This window comes from Pseudochaenichthys georgianus, chromosome 23, assembly GCF_902827115.2.
Source record: "Pseudochaenichthys georgianus chromosome 23, fPseGeo1.2, whole genome shotgun sequence".
NCBI classification, from domain to species: Eukaryota; Metazoa; Chordata; class Actinopteri; order Perciformes; family Channichthyidae; genus Pseudochaenichthys; species Pseudochaenichthys georgianus.
Window position 1 is genome coordinate 18,479,803 of NC_047525.1, and position 20,597 is coordinate 18,500,399.

At 44.5% G+C, this 20,597-nt stretch overlaps 1 protein-coding gene across 1 annotated transcript in view; it reads left to right on the forward strand.

Annotated features, from left to right (window-relative positions):
* sox5 (SRY-box transcription factor 5) overlaps positions 1-20,123 on the forward strand; it is a 37,870-nt gene extending 17,747 nt beyond the window's left edge. Inside the window, 8 exon segments of the mRNA XM_034074877.1 lie at positions 2,801-2,962; positions 7,924-7,995; positions 7,997-8,111; positions 11,360-11,535; positions 14,611-14,713; positions 15,108-15,281; positions 16,132-16,348; positions 16,893-20,123. Of these exon segments, the coding sequence (XP_033930768.1) occupies positions 2,801-2,962; positions 7,924-7,995; positions 7,997-8,111; positions 11,360-11,535; positions 14,611-14,713; positions 15,108-15,281; positions 16,132-16,348; positions 16,893-17,190 (1,317 nt within the window). The 3' untranslated portion in view covers positions 17,191-20,123.
* Positions 20,124-20,597: the final 474 nt, after the last annotated feature.

Sequence of the window (20,597 nt, forward strand, 5' to 3'; positions counted from 1 at the left end):
GATGACGAGAGACACAGTACAATCTCACTAATACCAAACAATCCTCCCCACTCTCGGAAAAACACTCAGTAACATATTACCTTTTTACTGTTTGTCAACGAGCTTCATTTATTCGCATTCACACACACAGAAACGCACACACACACACACACAGAAAGGGTGTGTTTCTGATCAGTAGACATACACACAAACACAAGCCGGTCTTAAAAAAAACACACACAGCTCAGCAGTATGCCTTGCCAGTGAGTGACATTTCAAATTCCTTAGTCCCATCCTTCATCTACGATTGCATTCCCCCACCCCTCGCTCATTGTGTTGCTTTGTGTGAGTGTGTTTGTGTGTGTGTGTGTGTGTGTGTGTGTGTGTTGTGTGTGTGTGGTGTGTGTGTGTGTGTGAATGTGTGTGTGTGTGTGGTGTGTGTGTGTGTGTGTGTTGTGTGTTGTGTGTGTGTGTGTGTGTGTGTGTGTGTGTGTGTGTGTGTGTGTGTGTTCACTCCTCCGGTCACCCCAAGGGGCTTTGCGCTGTCACTTCCTGTTTGTTGACATGCATGTCGTTGTGGCGACGCTCTGGGCGCGCTCTACAGTGCCCTCTGTGTGTGTGTGCAAGCATGTGTGTGTGTGTGTGTGGGTGTGTGTGTGTGTGTGTGTGTGTGTGTGTGTGTGTGTGTGTGTGTGTGTTGTTGTGTGTGTGTGTGTGTGTGTGTGTGTGTGTGTGTGTGTGTGTGTGTGTGTGTGTGTGTGTGTGTGGTGTGTGTGTCATTGCTCGCCGGCCCATTGAGCGGGCTTTGAGTGATGGGAGCTGGCCTTGTAATGGAACTCAATTCACTCGGCAAATAAAGAGGCCTTTGAAGCACTGGTCCGAATATGGCAGGACACACACACTCGCTCAGACACACACACCAACACACACACCCACTGCCTGTGGTCCCCTTGCTAGGGGGTTTGGCTGGTAGGGAAGGGCGGGTGAGGGGTGTTCATGCTCGGCTGCCCCCCCCCCCGCACTCTCTCTTCCAGGAGCCACAGTGCGGCTAATTGAAGAGAAATGAGCGAGCAGAGGCTGATCTGATCTCAGTCTCGGCACCGCATTCACGTAACTCGCCAGAGCACGACCGATCTCCCGCTGATTTCCACAGCAGCAGCAGCAGCACCCTGTCTACTGTATGTACCTCAATTACTACCGTCCCCCTCGGTGTCCATGACATCAGCTGAGCAGAGAGGAAACATCAACTCCTGATTTTTTCTTTTTTGAAAGATGACAACACACAAATGCAAGTGCATATGTAAAGCTTCCAGTGTTGAAGCTACTTTGCATTCATTTCTATATATAAATGCAGAAAACAGTTTTTACAAGGACAGAACATGTATCTTATTTAAGAGTAAACAAAAGGTTTGGGAAAGCAGTTAAAGCAATACAATACAGCAAGTCACTGTTTCAGTGTTGGACAGTGAATGTTGTTGTTGCCACATGAGAGTCAAGTTATTTCAAATTCAAATATGAGTTTGTTCCAAAAACTACTTCTTTGTCTTGAGTGTGTGCTACCAATTTGAATGTCTTCTCTTTTTTCTTGTTTGTATAAAAAAGATAAATGTCTTTCTTTAAGATAGCAGAGGAGAGCAGGAGCTAATGTGGCTGTCAAGACAGATAGAGCGAGGTACAGACAGACAGAGAGAGAGAGATAGCAGTGACAGCATCTCTTCCCTGTCCATTTGCATAAACCAGCCTTTGTTTGACGCCGGTGGCCGCCAGCCAAGCACCAACAGAAGGACGGAAGTTAAACTAAAAAAAACAAAAAAGGATGGTCCTTTTCCAGAAAAATCTTCCACCAGAAATAAATGATAACAATTATAACTAGTCAAAAATCGCTAAACAACCGTTCTGCTGCTCTTCAGAGGAGGGAATAACAATTCGGAGAAAACAAAACAGCGTCTTAGAGATTTGTATTAGCCGACATGAAAGTAATTGTAGGAGGATTTTTGAGACGGAAGACAGAAAGAAGTGTTTATGAACATTGAAGCTCCTTCCAAATTGTGAATATTATGCCGTGTAAATACTGGCCAGAGACTGTTTTGTGTTATACAATGGTATTGCATAAATATTCCCGAGCATGTTCACACCATAGCAGCTCAAGCCATAATGCCTTTATTTAATTGGAAATTAATTAAATACATAAATAAGAATAGGGGAAAACGTTTTTTTTTGTTCCGCACAGCAGTTATTGAATCAATTCATCTTTATATATGACTATTTTATAGCGTTCTTGTGTGTTTTTGCATCTTATTGTCAGCACGCTAAAAACTTTGCAGGGGCAAAAGACACTTGGTCTTTGTCACATCTGGCATAAAGCTTCACAAATGTCCCTCTATCTCTATTTTCCTTTTCCATCATCACTTTTTTTCACCTTGAGCGAGAGCCGGGCTCTCCGGCGTGACCTCGATAGCCGGAATGTTTTCCCTTTCTCCCACGATGCACCTGGAGGGGACATGGCCGTCTCTGGGCCTGTCAGAGAGGCTGTTAGCACTTCTCCCATGGGGGGAGGGGGGGGGGGGGGGGGGGCAGTAGAGATGTCCCTCTCTCTCTCTCTGTCACACAAACAGGCCGGGCCACTAATGGCCTCTTCTTCCAGAGCTTTTTAGCCGCCGTCTTCTTTTTTGTTGTGCTCTCGAGTATTCATTTATTCATGTTGTCCCTTTCTTCTCCTTTTTTTCCCTCCTCCCCTCTCTTTTACCCCTCTTATTTTCTTTCTATGCACCCCCCCCCCCCACCTTGACTCCTGCCTGTCTCTCTACCTGTCTGTCTGCAGCAGTTGTATGCAGCTCAGCTGGCGGCCATGCAGGTTTCCCCGGGGGCCAAGCAGCACGGAGGCAGCCTGCCACCCCAAGGCAGTATGGGCACCCACTCCCCCCCCACCAACACACACTCACAGAGCGACAAGGGCCGTAACTCCCCGCTACCAAACAAAAAGGTAAGAGAAATCCAAGAAGACCTGTGTGTGTGTGTGTGTGTGTGTGTGTGTGTGTGTGTGTGTGTGTGTGTGTGTGTGTGTGTGTGTGTGTGTGTGTGTGTGTGTGTGTGTGTGTGTGTGTGTGTGTGTGTGTGTGTGTGTGTGTGTGTGTGTGTGTGTGTGTGTGTGTGTGTGTGTGTGTGTGTGTGTGTGTGTGTGTGTGTGTGTGTGTGTGTGTGTGTGTGTGTTTAATAATAGAAAAGTCAGTGGATTTGTGCATTACTTGGCTCACAAGCTTGGGTGTCCAATATTAACCACTTATGTTGAATCAAAAAGAAATTCCAGGTAGAAAATGACTTGAAAAGACTATAGGCTAAACAAAGATATTTAATACAAATTAGCCATTAAACAGCGCAACATTTTTGTCAAAGATTTGACCTGTCATATTATTTTATTTAAACATAAAGAGGCACTCATTTCTTTAAAATTCTTTACAAAATTGGATTTATTTTGAAAGTCAATGAAAAAATTATATCTGTGCTGGCAATTAGTTTAAATTAGAATATAGTTTTAGACAAATATAGAGCAGTTGAACTGTGCACACATTGGCCTTTCTAGTGTTACGATAGAGACCGAGAGAGTGATTGTGCATGAGTTTGAAATGTTTGTCCACGCTTGTCCCAGGTTGCATCCCGAGTCTTGTCCTTTTTCCACCAATCAAACAAGTGTCAGAGCAATGGTCAGCTCCTCATACTAATGCACGCCTTGGTACAACTTGTCTCTGACAAAACTCACTGTGACTCTGCAAATCAAACTGCTGAACTTTTATCATTAACCTCCAGCTGGGTCAGTATGGCCGCGCTGGATTTGAGGATGTATTGCTGTTTGTGCCGTTTTCTCGGCTGGCCGCACAACGGGGCTGACGAGAAGCCTTGTGTCCAACCAAGTGGAATTCTATGAATATCTGGTCAGCCGTTCGTTGTGGCCCTGACCCCCACACACACATAAACACACACACACAGAACCAACATGCCCCTGCCATCATCTGTCCACCTTCGGACCCCCTCACAAGTGTAGTGGTCATTCCCAAATCAACACAGAGACACACACACATGGGATAAGACTTCTGTGTGTAATAATAGGACAACACTCAAAATCAGAGATTGACAATTCGATTTATTTTAACATAGTTTCCAATATTTTCCTATTTTCACCTCGTCTTTCCTCTCCTCTCCTTTTATTTCCTCCCTCCTCCTAATTTCTCCTTTCCTTATTTCCTTTAACTTCTCCATCCTTCTTCATCAATCTCTTTTTTGCCCCTTGTTATGGACCTATGTTAACCCCAGTGTCCACACACACACTCATACGTTCAGCACTAGCCCATGGCCCAGACTAAAGCATGCGGTTGACCCCGGGGCTTGCACCCCTGCTTCCTTGTCCATCATCCCCCCCTTCACAGCCACACACACTATTCCGCCCAACCGACACACTCCTCTTATTACCATATATATGGAGTTGTGTTGAGGGGCAAGTGCTGCGGCCTGTGGTGGAGGGGAAGTGGGGAGGCGTGGCCCCACATGGCCCCCCGACAGGCCCCATGGAGCCAAACTGGCCGATTGAACGCAGCGCTGCTTTGGTGTTTGTGAACAAACTTCAGACTAGAGTTTTGTAGCATTTTATAGATATATTTCTTTCAATCTCAGTCTGTCTTACTTTTTTAATTTCTTTCATCCAGACTGACCACTGCAGCACTCCAACACTCTCTTTTCCTCTCAGTGTGAGTGACATGTATATTTCAGAGGTGTGCTCCCCCTGTGGGCTCTATCTCAGGTCTCTAGTCATTTAGACACACGCTGCCTGCCTCTGCTCACAGCTGTTTGGACTCAGGCGCACAACGCTTAAGTGCTTTACCCTCGGGTGAGACACGGACACACACAGCCGTGCGCAAACGCACACACACATACACAGGTGTTGAAGAAGACACCATGCCAAATAGTCCCTTCACAGACACACACACATAGCCATGCACAAATCACTGCAGCATACATTCAGCAGCTTTCTTATACACAAGAGTGGACCTTTAGATGTAGGCAGGCATGCATACAGATCCATACAATAGTGCAATTCAAATTGTGCACCATATGTAGACCATTCGCTGACATGCAGTCACACACACGCAGTGGCCAGACGTCACATTTACTGTACTGTACACATGATGTCCTTTTTATTCAACCTTTTATTTCTACACTAAATACATGTGGCCATGTTTAGTATCTTTCCTAATGATAATAACCTCTAAAAGTATGACTTTTATTGCTGCAGAGTCGGTTTACATGGTAGTATTATAACAAGTCTTTTCCATCTATTGGATATGAGTACGAACAAGTGCCAACAAGCCTACTCTAATGAGGGAGAATAAAACAATCAGTCTAGACTTTCAAGGTAAAGTCACGTCAACACGTCGGTTTTCTCCAAATTAGTAGAAAATGTGAAGTGCATTCACGTACTTGAGGAGTAAGTGTTTGAATCGGTGCCACCTAGTGTGAGGAACGGTGTCAAATCTGCCTCTTCTGTGTCGTCTGCTGTCTGAGAGAATTAGATATGACAATATAATTAATATCCAAACAGTCACTTACAGCTAGAAAGGAAGAAGAGAGGAGGAAACAGAGAGGAGGAGAGACAGAGAGATGAAAGGAGGGAGGAACACGTTGGGGTCCTGACATAGTTGTTGTAGCACACACACCTTAACACACACTGGAGCCTGCCCATGATAAATTGCAGAGGCACACACACTTGTCCTGTTAATTGAACCATCAGCTCCAGTGATAAGATGCAGAGCCCTGATGTCGCTTTCACATGTCGGCATCCACAGAAGTGAAATACAGCCCACACACACACACACACACACTCACACTATCTCTCCCCTCCTGCTTCCTCCCTGTCCCTCTGGCTCTCGTTGTCACTCTGCATGTTTTCGGTCTCAAAGCTGGAGACTGTTTCATCAGCCAAGAGAGACACAAAAGCAATTGTATTAATTCAAGATTCCAGGGCTTTCAGAGGCTTTAGAGGCCTCACACACACGCACACACACACGCACGTTGCCATGAGATTTAGAGCTTGTTGAACAATGTCTCGCAGTGACACACACACATAAACAAGTCGGTCCAAGCCTCTCAGCTCCACTGTCTAAACTAATTCCTCCACACTGGCATAATGCAGGTTGGCCACCTTCCCACCATAGGATTTGGCTTGGCGCGGAGAGGAAACTCCCCCCATCCACTGTACAAGAGGCGGAGGCATTATCTATTTGTAATAAATATCGTTCCCAGCCAAAGCCCACCATAATATGGGTCAGGATTGAGAAGATCCCTCTCAGTTCTTCTCTCCTCCTTTCTCTCCTCTTCTTCTCCGGCCCATTGTCTCACTCAAGGCATCTCTGGGGGTCCTCCGTCTATTTAGAAAGACCACCCTAATGAAGGACAATCCGGTTAGGCCTCATGGCACACACACACAAAGTGGTGATCGCACACACGCATAGGCACGTACACATGTAGGGGCTTAATTGGAAGGGCTTAATTGAGTTGTGAGGGGCTCATAAGGCTTAGAACGACTCAAGGAGTGGGAATCAGGGAAAGTCGGCCTTAATGAGTGGGTATACCACACACACACACACACACACACACACACACACACACACACATACAGTACTAGCTCCTTTTTAGATCCAACTGTATGGTGATTCTTCTCCACCTAAGCAGCAATTAGACTAATGACCATAAAATAATGTCTCTATTCTATGGTTTAAATGTAGCCACAATAGGGCACACCTGTAATGCTTAGCACTTGGTTTTATGAAATCTAAACCCAGGAATAATGAATATATTATTGTAATAAAACAAAAGAATACAAACTGTTTTTCTAAATAGACATAAACACCATTGTGCATATTTACTGGCGGGCCCATTAGGCTGTCCCCGGCCCCGTGTTGGGTCTGCCTTTTTAATTGAGGAGTTTTAATTACACAGAGTGGTCTGTATACATCTGGCCCCAGGGCGATCTAATTCCTTCCTTCCCGTCATGTGACCCTCCAAAACTCCCAATGATTGGATTAGATCATCAGCAGGGGTGGTGTTGTCATGACAATTAACGAGATAACAGCCCTCGGCGTCGAGCGGTGGTCCACATGCCGATTCATTTAGGGGCCCTCTGTCTGTGTCACAATTTGAGGTTATTGCTGTGTGCGCACATGCTTGGATGTTGATGCACTTGGTTATACATATGACTATTGTTGGCATCAACAGCATGGACCTAAAAAAACAGCTACTTTAAAAGTTATTGATTGGTTCCTGGGAATGTGCGCGTGTGTCTTTGAAGCAGAAAGTGCTGCTTCGCATTTCCCTTCACACACTGCCATGTTCACAGACATGAGCCTAGTTTCTAATGGAGCAAGTGCACATTGAAGTGGCAGACAGTCCTCTGTTCTGTTCGCCGTCTCACGTTGAGAAGTCACCATGGTCTTCAGACTCAGGGAGGTGTTCCTCTGTATGACAGAGAGGCGCAAGAAAAAACATGGTGTGTGATTGTTGCTCTTACCGCTGGCCTTGTTTGAAGCATGTCGAGGAGCAGAATTACATTGAATGTTTACTTGAGCGTGCATGTGAAGCGTGCACATGCATGTGCATGAATCATCTTGACTTCGCTGCGATACGAAGTCAGTTTATTGCATGTAAATGTCAGTGGTTATTGTTGTTTGCTGCAAAAAGTGTTTTGCTTATGACGGGCTGTTTGGATCCAGGCAGTGGCATGCACCTCGTTATCTGTCCCTTTGCTCTGCATGGGCTCCTGTTACATTGGTACGTGTTAAAGCCTCATTTGCGAGTTGTCTCGGTGAGGTAAGGGGTCCCCCCCCCACCCCTGCCTCCTGCTTCCAAATTTCTATGGTGGTCACAGCAGGCGAAACTGTGCTGTTTTGGTTTTTGCAGGACAGTGAGGGTGCACAGCCACTGAACCTGTCGGCCAAGCCTAAGGCATCCGAGAGCAAGTCACCCAACTCCCCCCCCAACTTCCCCACAGGTCGCTGCAGCCGCTGCCGCCAAGCTGGGCCCTAACATGAAGCACAGCATTGCCCCCTCCAGCATCGGAGGCCCACCCACCAGGGTCAGCTCCATAGGTAAGTGGACTAAAGTCTCCATCACATACTACACACACTCCAAAACACAGACGGAGCAAGAAAAGTTCAAAACATATTTCAAAAAGGTGGGTCTTTTTTTGTAGTTGTGTCCTCTATTCAGCTATGACTTTGGTAGATGCAGCATTGCTGCTGGAATACAAATGATAACCAAAAACAAAAATAAGACGAAGAAGATAAAGAAAAAACTCATACACATGTTCAAACCAACAAACAGTAATTCGCTGGTAGTGGTGATGACAAGAATAGCATCCCCCTCTCAGTGTTGCCATTGTTGCGACTGCCAGTACCATAATCATACCCGGCCATATGCACACATGCATGAAATATGACATAAATGAATCACTATTTTGTAGTCTTAATCCATTTTTCACGCAACACTGATAGTTCAAATATTAAACATATGTAACGGGCTATAATTAATGTGTTTGTGGTTTGTTTTCCGTGTCGCTATTTGCCTCGGGGCTGCTCCATTGTTATGTGTTTATTAGTGATTGAAAGAGACAGAGAGACACAGCAGTGAGGGAAGGAGAGAGAGAGAGAGAGAGAGATGGGGATTAGCACTTTTTTTCCGAGCGATGAAGCGGGGGAATAATAAAGAGAGGAACGCATGACAGACAGGAGGTATCACCAATGAGATTAGACAAGCCTCTTACATGAGCCAGGACAGCGCAAACACCCAGCATTAATGACACAATGACACCACACACACAGTAACACACACTGAAATCACACAAAGGCTCACACACACACACTCAATCCCACCTCCTCCTCCTCCTCCTGTGCAATAGGCAGTTAGTCCTTTTTTTCTGACTTCTTGGCTAATCTCACTGTTTTTCTACAAATCGGCGGATTTAATATCAGATTAGTGGATTTGCGGTCCCAGATGTTTTTTGTTCCGAAAAATGGATTACAGTGTTTAAAGTTAGTGTGTGATCCCCGCTGATTTATTTGTGCGTGGAGGCCAGTGTGTTTGCGTCGCAGATCCCTGGTTTTGCCGTAGCTCGTGGTCCCATCTGTTGCCACTGAGTTGAGCCGGTCACCAGCCTGTTTGTTGTTGCAGTGTATCGTTGTATTAGGATACCTGTTACAAGTTCAGAGGGGATAGAAGGGGCAGACGAATTGGAAAAGAGTCTAGAGGAGGGTGTGTGTGTGTGTGTGTGTGTGTGTGTGTGTGTGTGTGTGGTGTGTGTGTGTGTGTGTGTGTGTGTGTGTGTGTGTGTGGTGTGTGTGTGTGTGTGTGTGGTGTGTGTGTGTGTGTGTGTGTGTGTGTGTGGTGTGTGTGTGTGTGTGTGTGTGTGTGGTGTGTGTGTGTGTGTGTGTGTGTACGCGTGTGTGGGTGGTACGATGAATGTGTGTTCAGGTTATTTAAATCCAGACAAGAAAAAACAAACAGACACGCGAGCAGTGGATGGAGTGAAAATTAAAACAGGAACGTTTGTTTTTTTATGCTATTTGAAAATGTAAAGGGAAAAAAAGTAAAAAAGGTGGCAAACAAACGTTTTATATGATTTGCAGTGAAATAATGACTTACTTCACTATCAGAGGGAATGAGTTACCAGATTTAACATATAAAATATGATTTTAAAGATGAAATTAAAACCTTAAAAAGGAATAAAAACATTGTATTTTCATTAGTTCCACTCTTTGCGAGTTAATTCCAGTCATCGGCCTATTCCCGCTCGTCTCACCTCTCTCACTTCTCTGACACCCACCAACCCAAAGGCATGTCTCCCTCTCCCCCCCCCTTACTCCATCCATCCGTCCATCTTCCCATCTCAAACCAAACTGAAGGGCTGTCAGCGCCTTTAACTTCTACCGCCATCACACATTTGTCTTCGTCCACATCACAAAACTGCAGTTCCCCCCCTGACCTTATTGCCAGAGTGGTGGCCAAAAAAAAGGTATTGCACCTGTCTGTAGAGACTCTGCGCTCAGAGAGACAAAATGTGCGTGAGTGAGTGCGTGTGTGTGAGTGTGTGGTGTGGTGTGTGTGTGTGTGTGTGTGTGTGTGTGTGTGTGTGTGTGTGTGTGTGTGTGTGTGTGTGTGTGGTGTGTGTGTGTGTGTGTGTGGTGTGGTGTGTGTGTGGTTGTGTGTGTGTGTGTGTGTGTGGATTGAGAGAAAGAGAAGCAGAGAGAGACACCCCCCTCCCCTGCTATCTGGGTCACATTCACTTGTCTGGATGGTTGGCATCGCTGTCAGTTTAAGCGAGACTCGCACACACATCCATGAGCGCGAGAATATCCATCCGCCCCCCCCTTCCCTCTCGTTTGACTCCAGATTAAAATGGACTGCCACCCGATTCCATCGCCCTCTCTTCTGTCCTCTCCCCCCATTTTTTTTGGCCCCGCTCACATCCAGATTTTCCGGTTATGACTTCTGAAAGAGTTCACGGCTCTGTCATTACCAATCTGAAGCTGGTAATCTGGCTTGAGATGGCATTAGCGGTGCGGATTAGCGCTGATAAAGGCCCCATAAACCAGCCGCGGCTCTTTGTTAGGAGCCAACCCGCCTGATAGAGAGAGGCGATAGTACACAACCTCACAAACACATTCAGAGCAGATGCCTCATCGGCCACTAATCTGCGGAAATAATACAAATAATAGGCGACGAGGAGGAGCGGTGACATTTGATCTTTGCTATGTGGCAGGGCAGATGTTCTCAACTGGGGAAATTAGCAGGACTTTGTAGCCGTAATAAGAGTCATGTGGCCACCTCTCTTCAAAGTGGAACTGTGAGGGTTCACATCAAAAGAGATGTGTTGTTGTGCGTGTGGAAAGATGGGTGTATTAATTGGATTTAGAGGAGTGGAAGTTGAGAGGGAGTGCTGGTGTTTACAGACGTGGTGTGTGTTTACCGCTGCCAGCAGGTGGAGGAAGCTGTGGGCAGCGTGTAGCGAGGCTAGCTAGGGGCACACTGTGACTCACATGCCAGTGGTCAGTGTGAGTGTGATGGAGACACACACACACAGATGCCCCGGAAAACTCTCTTCATTAAGTATATGTTAATGTCTTTACCTCATGGTTCACGGGAAGATTTATTCTGGATGAAAGCCTCCTGCCTTCCTCCGAAATATGAACACACACGCACATCTATTTGGTATGCTCTCATCATTACACTTAAGTACATTTACAGTACAGATACAGTAGATACAGAGCCACTCAAGTTAAATGACTCTTTCACAAAACCAAATTAATCGCCTCTCCCCGTGTCCCTGAACGTGTCTCAGCAGACTTGTTGTCGTCACTGTCCACGACCGCCTATCTGAGCGACCACGAGGCGGTGAGCAAGGCCTTCGCCGAGGCGCGGCAGATGAAGGAGCAGCTGAAGAGGGAGCAGCAGGTGTTGGATGCCAAGGTGGCCGCCGTCAGCAACCTCAGCCTCAACAACGGACGATCAGAGAAGGTAAACAGCTTTACATGTGTACCACAGCATCAGAATGTGTCGTCACCTTAGCAACAGGGGACTGTATGAATTCAATCTAAATTCATAATAACAGATGTTTAAAAGGTCAACTGTCGACATGTGATACAATTTATTGTGTTTATCATTTATATTTGGTCTACAACTTGATTAAAATACATATTATAAAACAGTCTTCATTAATGTAATTCTGCATCATGTAAAAAAATTGTTTCTTATGACAAGTAACTCCCACTCATCAATTGCATCAAAAACTGCGTGGATTATGTCAAGAGAAAAATAATACAACTAGTTTACCAAAGGTTTACGTTTGTAAATTCTCCCAAAAATGCGTAAAAAAAACTAAAAAAGTCATCACAAGCTGCGCCGTCTCATTGTCAGTGTGTAATAATTTGTCTTGCCATATGCCATCCCTCCTGCACCATGTAGAAGGGACATCAGTGTTCAATGCGCTCGCTGAAATGTGTTGAAGCTAAACAGGGCCAGATAAGGTAAAACCAGAGGCGTCTCGGAGGTAATGAGTGTGTCTGTAAGGCGCACTGCGGGGCCACTTGCGTGTGTGTGTGTGTGTGTGTGCGTGTGTGCCTCGATGTGTGTGGCAGAGCGGAGCGTTGGGGAGACGGTAATGTGAAGTGACGGCGCCGGCTCCTCGGCAGCGTGGCTAAATTGCGGTTATTTGTTAAACACATTGGGAGTCAGCTGGTGCACGCGCATGCACACACACATACTTACAGAGCAACAGTGTGCTTGAAGCATCTGCACCGCTGACATTCAACAGCTCTGTCTGTCTCTTTCTTCCTTGTTTCCCTCTCTCCTGTGATGTGCCTCAGACAGACAAACCCACACTGATTTATGTGTTTCACTGAGGTTTGTATCCACATTTAGACAGAGTGTAACTATCAGTATACTGTAGATACAGTCAAAATAAACAGTCTAATTGCCAATTCGATTTAAACCACGGCAACTCTACTGGGAAGTGAGGGAACATCGGGAAAGGCTGCTGATTGTCAGGAGCATATTTGACAGCGTGTTTCGCAGATCCATCGCATTAGATGGAGGTTTTAAGCTGTTATACAATTAAATATTAGACATAGTTTTATTACATAATTGGCGTTACATCTGGTAATAATAGAGTATGTTATCATCCAGTGAAATGAGGTGGGACAAAAATAGGTTTTCTATTTATTGTGACTTGTACACATGGTGCAAATTATGAATTTTGACAGTCGATTTCAGTTTTTAATTTAAAACTAAGAATAACAGATGCTTTGTATTTTGTTGTCATGCAGTCTTATATACTCTTTAAGACCTTATAAGTTAAAGTATATTTAGATATAAAATTCAGTAATATTTTAGATGACTTTATTTGGGAGAAAACACGACTCTCAGCTTCCGAAAGCCACGCGCTGCACGTCGGCCCGTGGCTTTGTGCAGCCGGCGAGCTCTCAGCATTACAACAGTGTCATCTCTACACACTCAGAGGATTAGTTTTGTCGCTACTTTGTGTCTTGGCTCCAGTGTCAGCCATTCAATCCACTTTTCTCATGTACTGTACTGGGGCTTAATGTCAGACTAGGCTGTCATCCACTCTGTCTCCTGTTCATCTGGTCTCTGTCTCACACACACACACACACACAGCAAAAAGCCCTTTGTAACGGCACACTCAGGCTTAAAGTCGAAAAGTGTGAGGCACATTTTGTCTCCTGAATAAGGTTTGTGGAGAGGAAAGGAATATTCTTAATTATTTACATACAAAATCTGCTAGATAAATGCTCTTTTACTAAAACATAATAAAAATAAATGACTTGCAAATAAACAAAAAGAGAACATTTGCACAGCGTGCCGCAGCCTTGCCTTCTCGTCTCTTTAGCTGTATTTATTCCAATCTGGGGGGAAATGATCTCTAACAATTAAACTCGGCTTGACTAAAAACAGAGCAAATGCATTTCATTATCGCCACCGGCTCGCTCGCCAGGGTCACATATAAATGGAGAGGGACACTTTTGGGAAGGTTGTTTTAGAAGACAACAGTGTTTTGGGTACTGCTCCTAATCGTGTAATTAAACTGTAAAACGCTGGCGCTGAAGCACTGCGGAGTGTGTGTGTGTGTGTGTGTGTGGTGTGTGTGTGTGTGTGTGTGTGTGTGTGTGTGTGTGTGTGTGTGTGTGTGTGTGTGTGTGTGTGTGTGTGTGTGTGTGTGTGTGTGTGTGTGTCGACAGTCAGGTTCTAGCGGAGAGTGCCGGCTGCTTGCATTAAGCATGTAAATGCTCAGTAAATCAGGCTTTTATTGGTTGTAATAAATACCCAGGGGACCGTGCGGCGTGGCCTCGCTCTCGTCCGCGCTGCACTCTCCCGTTCTCTCTCCCTCTAATGCGTCGACCCTCGGGGGCCTCTGGGAGAGGGAGGCAAGCCGCTGCACTCCACTCTCGCAGGTGGCTGCCAGGAGCCGCGACACACACATACACACACATAATATATACTGTATACACACACAACAGTAAACATCCAAATAGGACAAAATGTAATCAACATTCTTGCACATGCAAACATACACAGATGTGTGTTCAAGCATGAAGGCGTACAGCACTCTAACAATTTGCTGTTGACATTAACATTTCAGCAAACAAACCACAACACAACTGTTGTCTACTGAAACCGTTGCTTTCTCCGTTTGAATCCACTAATCAAACATTATTGTCATTAACCGATTGATATCAGAACAAAGGGGGACATTTCTGAGATTTCTCCTTTGATTTGTTAGTCGGCGAAGGATTTCAAACATATTTAAAACTGATTTGCTGTGGACGGATGTGCTTTAGGCCAACGGACATCGAATGAGATGTATGTGGTAAATGGAGATTGTGACATTAGACATACTCTTTATATGTATAACGCAAAATAAATCATATCAATGAAAAACTTAAGATGCTAAAAAAATCTATTTGTTTATAAATACTAAAATGTTTCTGCATCACTGCAGGTCGGTGGTTTCACTCATTCATGTTTTCACTCTGATTGAATCACTCTCTGAGCGACTGAACTGTTTGTGTTGCTCAGGAGAAAGCCGCCCTGGAGAGTCTGAGTCAGCAGCTGAAGCAGCAGGCGGAGGACAAGTTCAGCCACGCCATGCTGGACTTCACCATGAGCGGAGACTCTGACGGTATGCACACACACACACACACACACACACACAGTCATTTACATGTAGGTGACAAAACTGATTCATTATTTACAAATGAAAGGAGAATTGGAAAGTGTGATTCTTCTTACTTTTTAATAGCGTTATGAGGTTATATAATAATAAACTTAAACATCCACTTTTTATAGAACTTTTCATTCTTTATAAGTATAAATATACACCTGTTCAGCTTTGTTTGACTTGTCTTATATTTTATTCAGCTTAAGAAGCCAACACAAATTATGTTCAAAACCATTCAGTGTGTTGAAAGAAATAAAAACATCGACATGTTTTTTTTTGTAATTTTCTTTAAAAAACCTACTTTATATCTGTATTTGTTTCTCATGTGTCTCCTCCCACCTCCTCCCCCCCCCAGGCTCCCCCAGCGTGTCAGACTCCAGAATATTCCGGGAGGCTCGGGGTCGCGGCACTGCCGAGCCGCACATCAAGAGGCCGATGAACGCCTTCATGGTGTGGGCCAAAGACGAGAGGAGAAAGATCCTGCAGGCCTTCCCCGACATGCACAACTCTAACATCAGCAAGATCCTCGGTAAGACACACACACTGACACACACGTCTCCTTTGAGTGACAGCAGCCTCTGCCCTGGCCACCTAACCCCCCCACTACACAGTGTGCAGCCCAAGAGGAAGGAAGACGCATGTACTGCAGCTCCTATTTCCCACCTTCTCAAACACACAAAGTGATTTCATTACAAGCGGTGGCATTGTGTAAGCGGCTGTTAATGAACGGCTGGGGAGGGCACGGCTCCGACAAATGATGATATAATTCATTATGCATTAAACAAGCAGCGCGAGGCCGTCTGACATTTCCCCCAGACCGCCGGGATCGGCCCTGACATTTTAAAGAGCTCCTAAGCGTTTTATAACACAGAGAAATCTGGTTTTAATAAGCCCTCTCCTTTTCTCCCTCTCGATTGCTAACAGATCGCAGAACAGAGAGGGAAAGACAGAGCACGCGAACAGCCAAGTGCTGACAGCTTTTACCCATTAAACATACAGTAGTCAAGTGCAAATTCAGACCAGATATGAAGCACACAGGGGAAGACTAGCCCAAGATTACACACACACACACACACATGCAACTGATACTACAAATCTGTGAGCTGAGAGAGATGACAGCAGGTTCAGTGAAGTCCTCATTAGTTTAGATAAGTACCTGTCGTCCTCACCGCTCCCCTCATTAACCTTTTTCTTTTGACCGCTTCCTTTTTCATGGCAAAACTGCCACCATTATCCGGGTGTAAGTGTGTCGGTATGCACATGTGATGCCGCCACGCAGACTTTTGTTCGTCATACAGATGATTACTGCTTAGGATGCCAATTTATGTTTGTAATTGTTCTGTACAGCACAGATACTAATCTTTATCTTCATTGTTAAGGCTCACGCTGGAAATCCATGACTAATCTGGAGAAGCAGCCGTACTACGAGGAGCAGGCTCGCCTCAGCAAGCAGCATCTGGAGAAATACCCCGACTACAAGTACAAGCCGCGGCCCAAACGCACCTGCCTGGTGGACGGCAAGAAGCTGCGCATCGGCGAGTACAAGGCTATCATGAGGTCCCGCAGGCAGGAAATGAGACAATACTTCAGTGTTGGGTAGGGATCAAGAGCAGTAGCTGTTATGCTTTAGTATACTTTAATATTTGTAATTTATTAGCAGATTGCATTTGCACTTTTGCTTTTTTCCCAATAAATTTGATTAAGCCTCATGACATCAGTTTTGAGATAAACAAGATAGAATTTGATTTGCACTCTTTAAACATTGAGGTTTGATTTAGATTGTTGATGTGGATTTTCAGTCAAGCAACACAAGCCACAAGTTTTAAAATAACCACAACATTTGTAAATGTCTCTGTCTTTAAAACTAAATCTAAATCTTCTTATGATGTTGCTGATAAATAAATCAGTCAAACTAATATAACTTCAAAGATGGAGATATTTGGGGAAATAGGGGGAAGACTTTAAAACACTAAAAAGAACCTAAGTAAAAGAAGAAAGACAAAAAAAACACTATTTTGCTGAAGTGATCACAAAAAGGTATAAATCTAGTTGGCCTGGGTGGTGGATTCTGTTTCCATGTTGGAGCCAGGTGAGCTTGTATGCTTACCATGTGTTAACATCCCTCTGCTGTGTCTTACAGGCAGCAAGGCCAAATACCCTTGTCCTCCGGAGGGGTGGTTTACCCAGGCGCCCTCTCCATGGCAGGAATGCCCTCCCCCCAAATGCCCTCAGAGCACTCAAGCATGTCCAGCAGCCCAGAGCCAAACGCCACCCACCACCAGAACCCCCACCTGGCTGGCCTGAAGGGGGAGGAGCCACGAATCAAGCAGGAGGTGCTGCGGCTGGACGACAGCAACGGCAACGGGTACGACGACTTTGAATACGAGGACGAAGAGGCAGAATACACCAGCGATAATGAGAACCATATCACCCAATAGGACGGCCTGACAGCTGCCTATTTGTAAGCCAATCATAGCTGGTTATCCCCTCACAATCCCAAACCCACCAATCAGGAAGAAAACTCTCTCTTTTTGCCAATCACCTGGAGTCCCAATCTCACAACACCCGCCCCCCTACCCTTCCTGACTAACATGGACTCTTTAAGAGAGCCAAATGTTTCCTCCCCCAACCCCCCCACTGGAGTCCTGATACCAGCATCTGATCAATCAACTGAAGCACAGGACCTGTCACTCACACTGACTGTTACACTAACTGGAGTCTGACGACCGAGCCAGCCTCTGACGCTCGCTGAGGAATATTCAAGTACTACTGCAAGGTTCTGAGTGTAATACCAGGAGTGAGGAGAGATATCATTCACACTCAAAAAGCAACCTTTTAGACCCGTTTGTAGAAAAAAGGAGACATTTTCAGATGAAAGACGAATCAGTGGACCTGTCAAAGGCCAACAGATGACACTTTAAGATGGCGGACCTGTTTATTATCAAGAGACACTTTTAAAAAGAAACAGCTTTTTTTGTTCTTTGGTTCTATAATATTCTCACTCAGGTACACGGTGCCAATAAGTGGCTTGTGAATGTGATTTGTTGTTTTTGTGCTACAAGTTTGAATAATAATAGGAAAAAAGAGACATTTCTTTTTTCCCCCTTTTGTTGTAAAGCACCTGAAAGACATCAGACATGTTTATTTTTAACGAGAGCATATCTTTTCTTCGACCTCGCAGTGTGCTGTCAGCGGTTCATCCCTTTTTTCTCTGTGTTTTTTCCCTCTCCCCCCGCAATCTGGGAATCCGATGGGACGGTCCAGCCAGGACTGACCAGTGCAGCATGGACTGTCCCACTTTAAGAGATTTTCCGGGGGGGAGAAGGGGAGTTTAGGAGCAGAAACAAAAGCACTGTGTTGTGAGACAATCCACCAGTTTCTTCTCGCTGCGTCCTTCTATCTTGATCGCGTCCGGGGCTAAAAATCAGAACAACTTATCTCGAGTGTGTGTCGGTGTGTGATGTGTGTACTCATTTATTGGCCATTTGCACATTTGTGTAAAAATTTAATTTCAGTGTGAGAAAAAAGGCTTAAAAGGTCTCAGATACAGAAAGACAGGCTTATACTGCTGCTGTTATGTACTGTACCACCCACACACACACACACACACACACACACACACACACACACACACACACACACACACACCTGTTGTTCTGCCCCTCAGTGTTTTCCTGGTCCCTCCAATCAACATCGTCCTGCTGCCCCCAGTGGGCGGAGCTGAAGCAGCCAGTCAGTGTTTCTGTTTGTATTTGAATACTGTATTTTATTTTTTTCTCTTCAAACTGCCTCTAGTCTAATAATATTATTAACAATAATTATAAGGATGGTCAGCGTTTCCTAAGTTTAGTAAGTTATGTACAGTATAATTTATTTTTCTCCTCTTTACGACCATATGAAACATGACAGTCAATGACACATTATTCTATTTAGCTGGTAGGTATTTAGCTAAAACAAAAGTTGTCATTTTTACCTTGCTTTGTTTTGCATTCTTTTGTCCCCTTTTTTTTAATGCATTTGTTTTGTATTAATCCCCCGGGCGGGGGGGCGGGCGTAGTTGCCCCCGACCCCCCTCCGAGCTGAAGACATAACCTGTTCATGTCCAAACCCATTTCTAAAAAGCACTCAGACTTGGAGAAAAAGAAGAACATGATTTTTTATTGTTATTATAATTTGATTTGTAATGGTTATTATAATGTATAATGTGAAGTTTCCTCTCTTTTTTTGCCTTTTATTTGAATATTTGGGGAAATCAGTTGTATCACTTTTGGAAACTGTTTTCTGTGAACAAAGAGTCCCGTCCCCGTTTACTAGTGTTTGTCGCCTCACCGAGACACAGTGGAACACCTTTGGCTTGGATGCACTCACTCACACACACACGCACAAACACAATCACTCACACACATTTCAAATGAAGAGATTATCATGACTACCAAACAAATCCTATGCTGTCCTTTTTTTGTGTTTTATGAAATCTAGTATACTAGATTTAAAATCTTGTACATATATTTTGTTGGTGTTTTTCTTTAAATCATAGGAAAGCAGTGTTTACCGTGATCCACCAGAGTGTTCCGCTGTGTGTGAGAGTGTGTGTGTGAGACGACCACACGTATCTACAGTATCTTTAAAGTCACTTCTCATCAGGAGCCCTTCGCTTTGTTTGAGCTCCACGCGATGCTACAGGAGCCATGACTACTCTTCAGGTGTGCTGCCACATAGTGATCAATCATTCTCGCTGTAGATGTTTTTCTACATGCCACATAATGAGCCTCTGGGTCTTAATTTGCTGTATAGTCACCCCTCTTATCACACCTTGGTTTTACCCAATGCTGGAGAAAAGGGGACTCAGTGGATCAATCCATTTTTAGTTTAACAGGGGGGTGGGTGGGGCATTAGGACGTCAATCATCCCTGCTGGCAAGGTCTGACCCCATATCAAGACAATGAAAATGATGATATTATTTAAGACAATCAAAGTCATGAGTGGAGCTCACAACAAAGTAAGAATTATTACAAGTAAAAAAAAAAATATCTTACCATCTCAACTTGAAAAATCAAGAAAGATAATTATGTAAATATAACATAGAGTTATAGATTTATATTTTGTTCATAACACAGTGTAATATAAGTTGTATATTTCTTTTTTTCTCTCCCTACTGTCTCTTTATTGATGTTATCCATGCCACGGAAAAGCAGAAGTCGCAGTACTCTCACAAAAAAATGAAGAAAAATATCAAAGAAATAAAGAAAAACAGGAAGAAGAAAAAAACAAGCCGTGGGCTGCCACCACCATCTGTTCTAAGTTCACTTTTTTTCAGTATTACTGCCAGACAAGGCTCTAATAAAGACAGCAATGTGTTGGGTAAAAAACTTGTGCTGGTCCTGGTCACTTCTTTCTTCCACACATGCATTCACACAATGGTTTAACAGCTCCAACATATTCACATAAACATACACACTGCCATGGCCTTATTGTGCAGGACACTTGCAGAAATTGTAACGGGCAGTGAACGCATCCACACTTGTTCATATGATATTAATAAACTGCAAAGATAAATAAACAAGTAGATGGTTAGGAGTTTTTGAAAGGGGGGATATATAAATCTAAATGTCCCACCTGCGTTTAATTTTTGAGGCTTTCATATTAACTTCCCTTGGACACAATGAGAGTCCTCACAGCGGTGGGACTGCCCGTGAGTCGCCAAACAATTCAATCATCTCCATAACAACGTGTTAATTATGCTAAGTCCACCTTCTTGCCCCTCCAATCAGAGGACCAGCTGGGAGGCGTGGAGCCGAATCACGGCCCGTTAGCAACCTGATAACCTAATTAAGCACAACAAGGG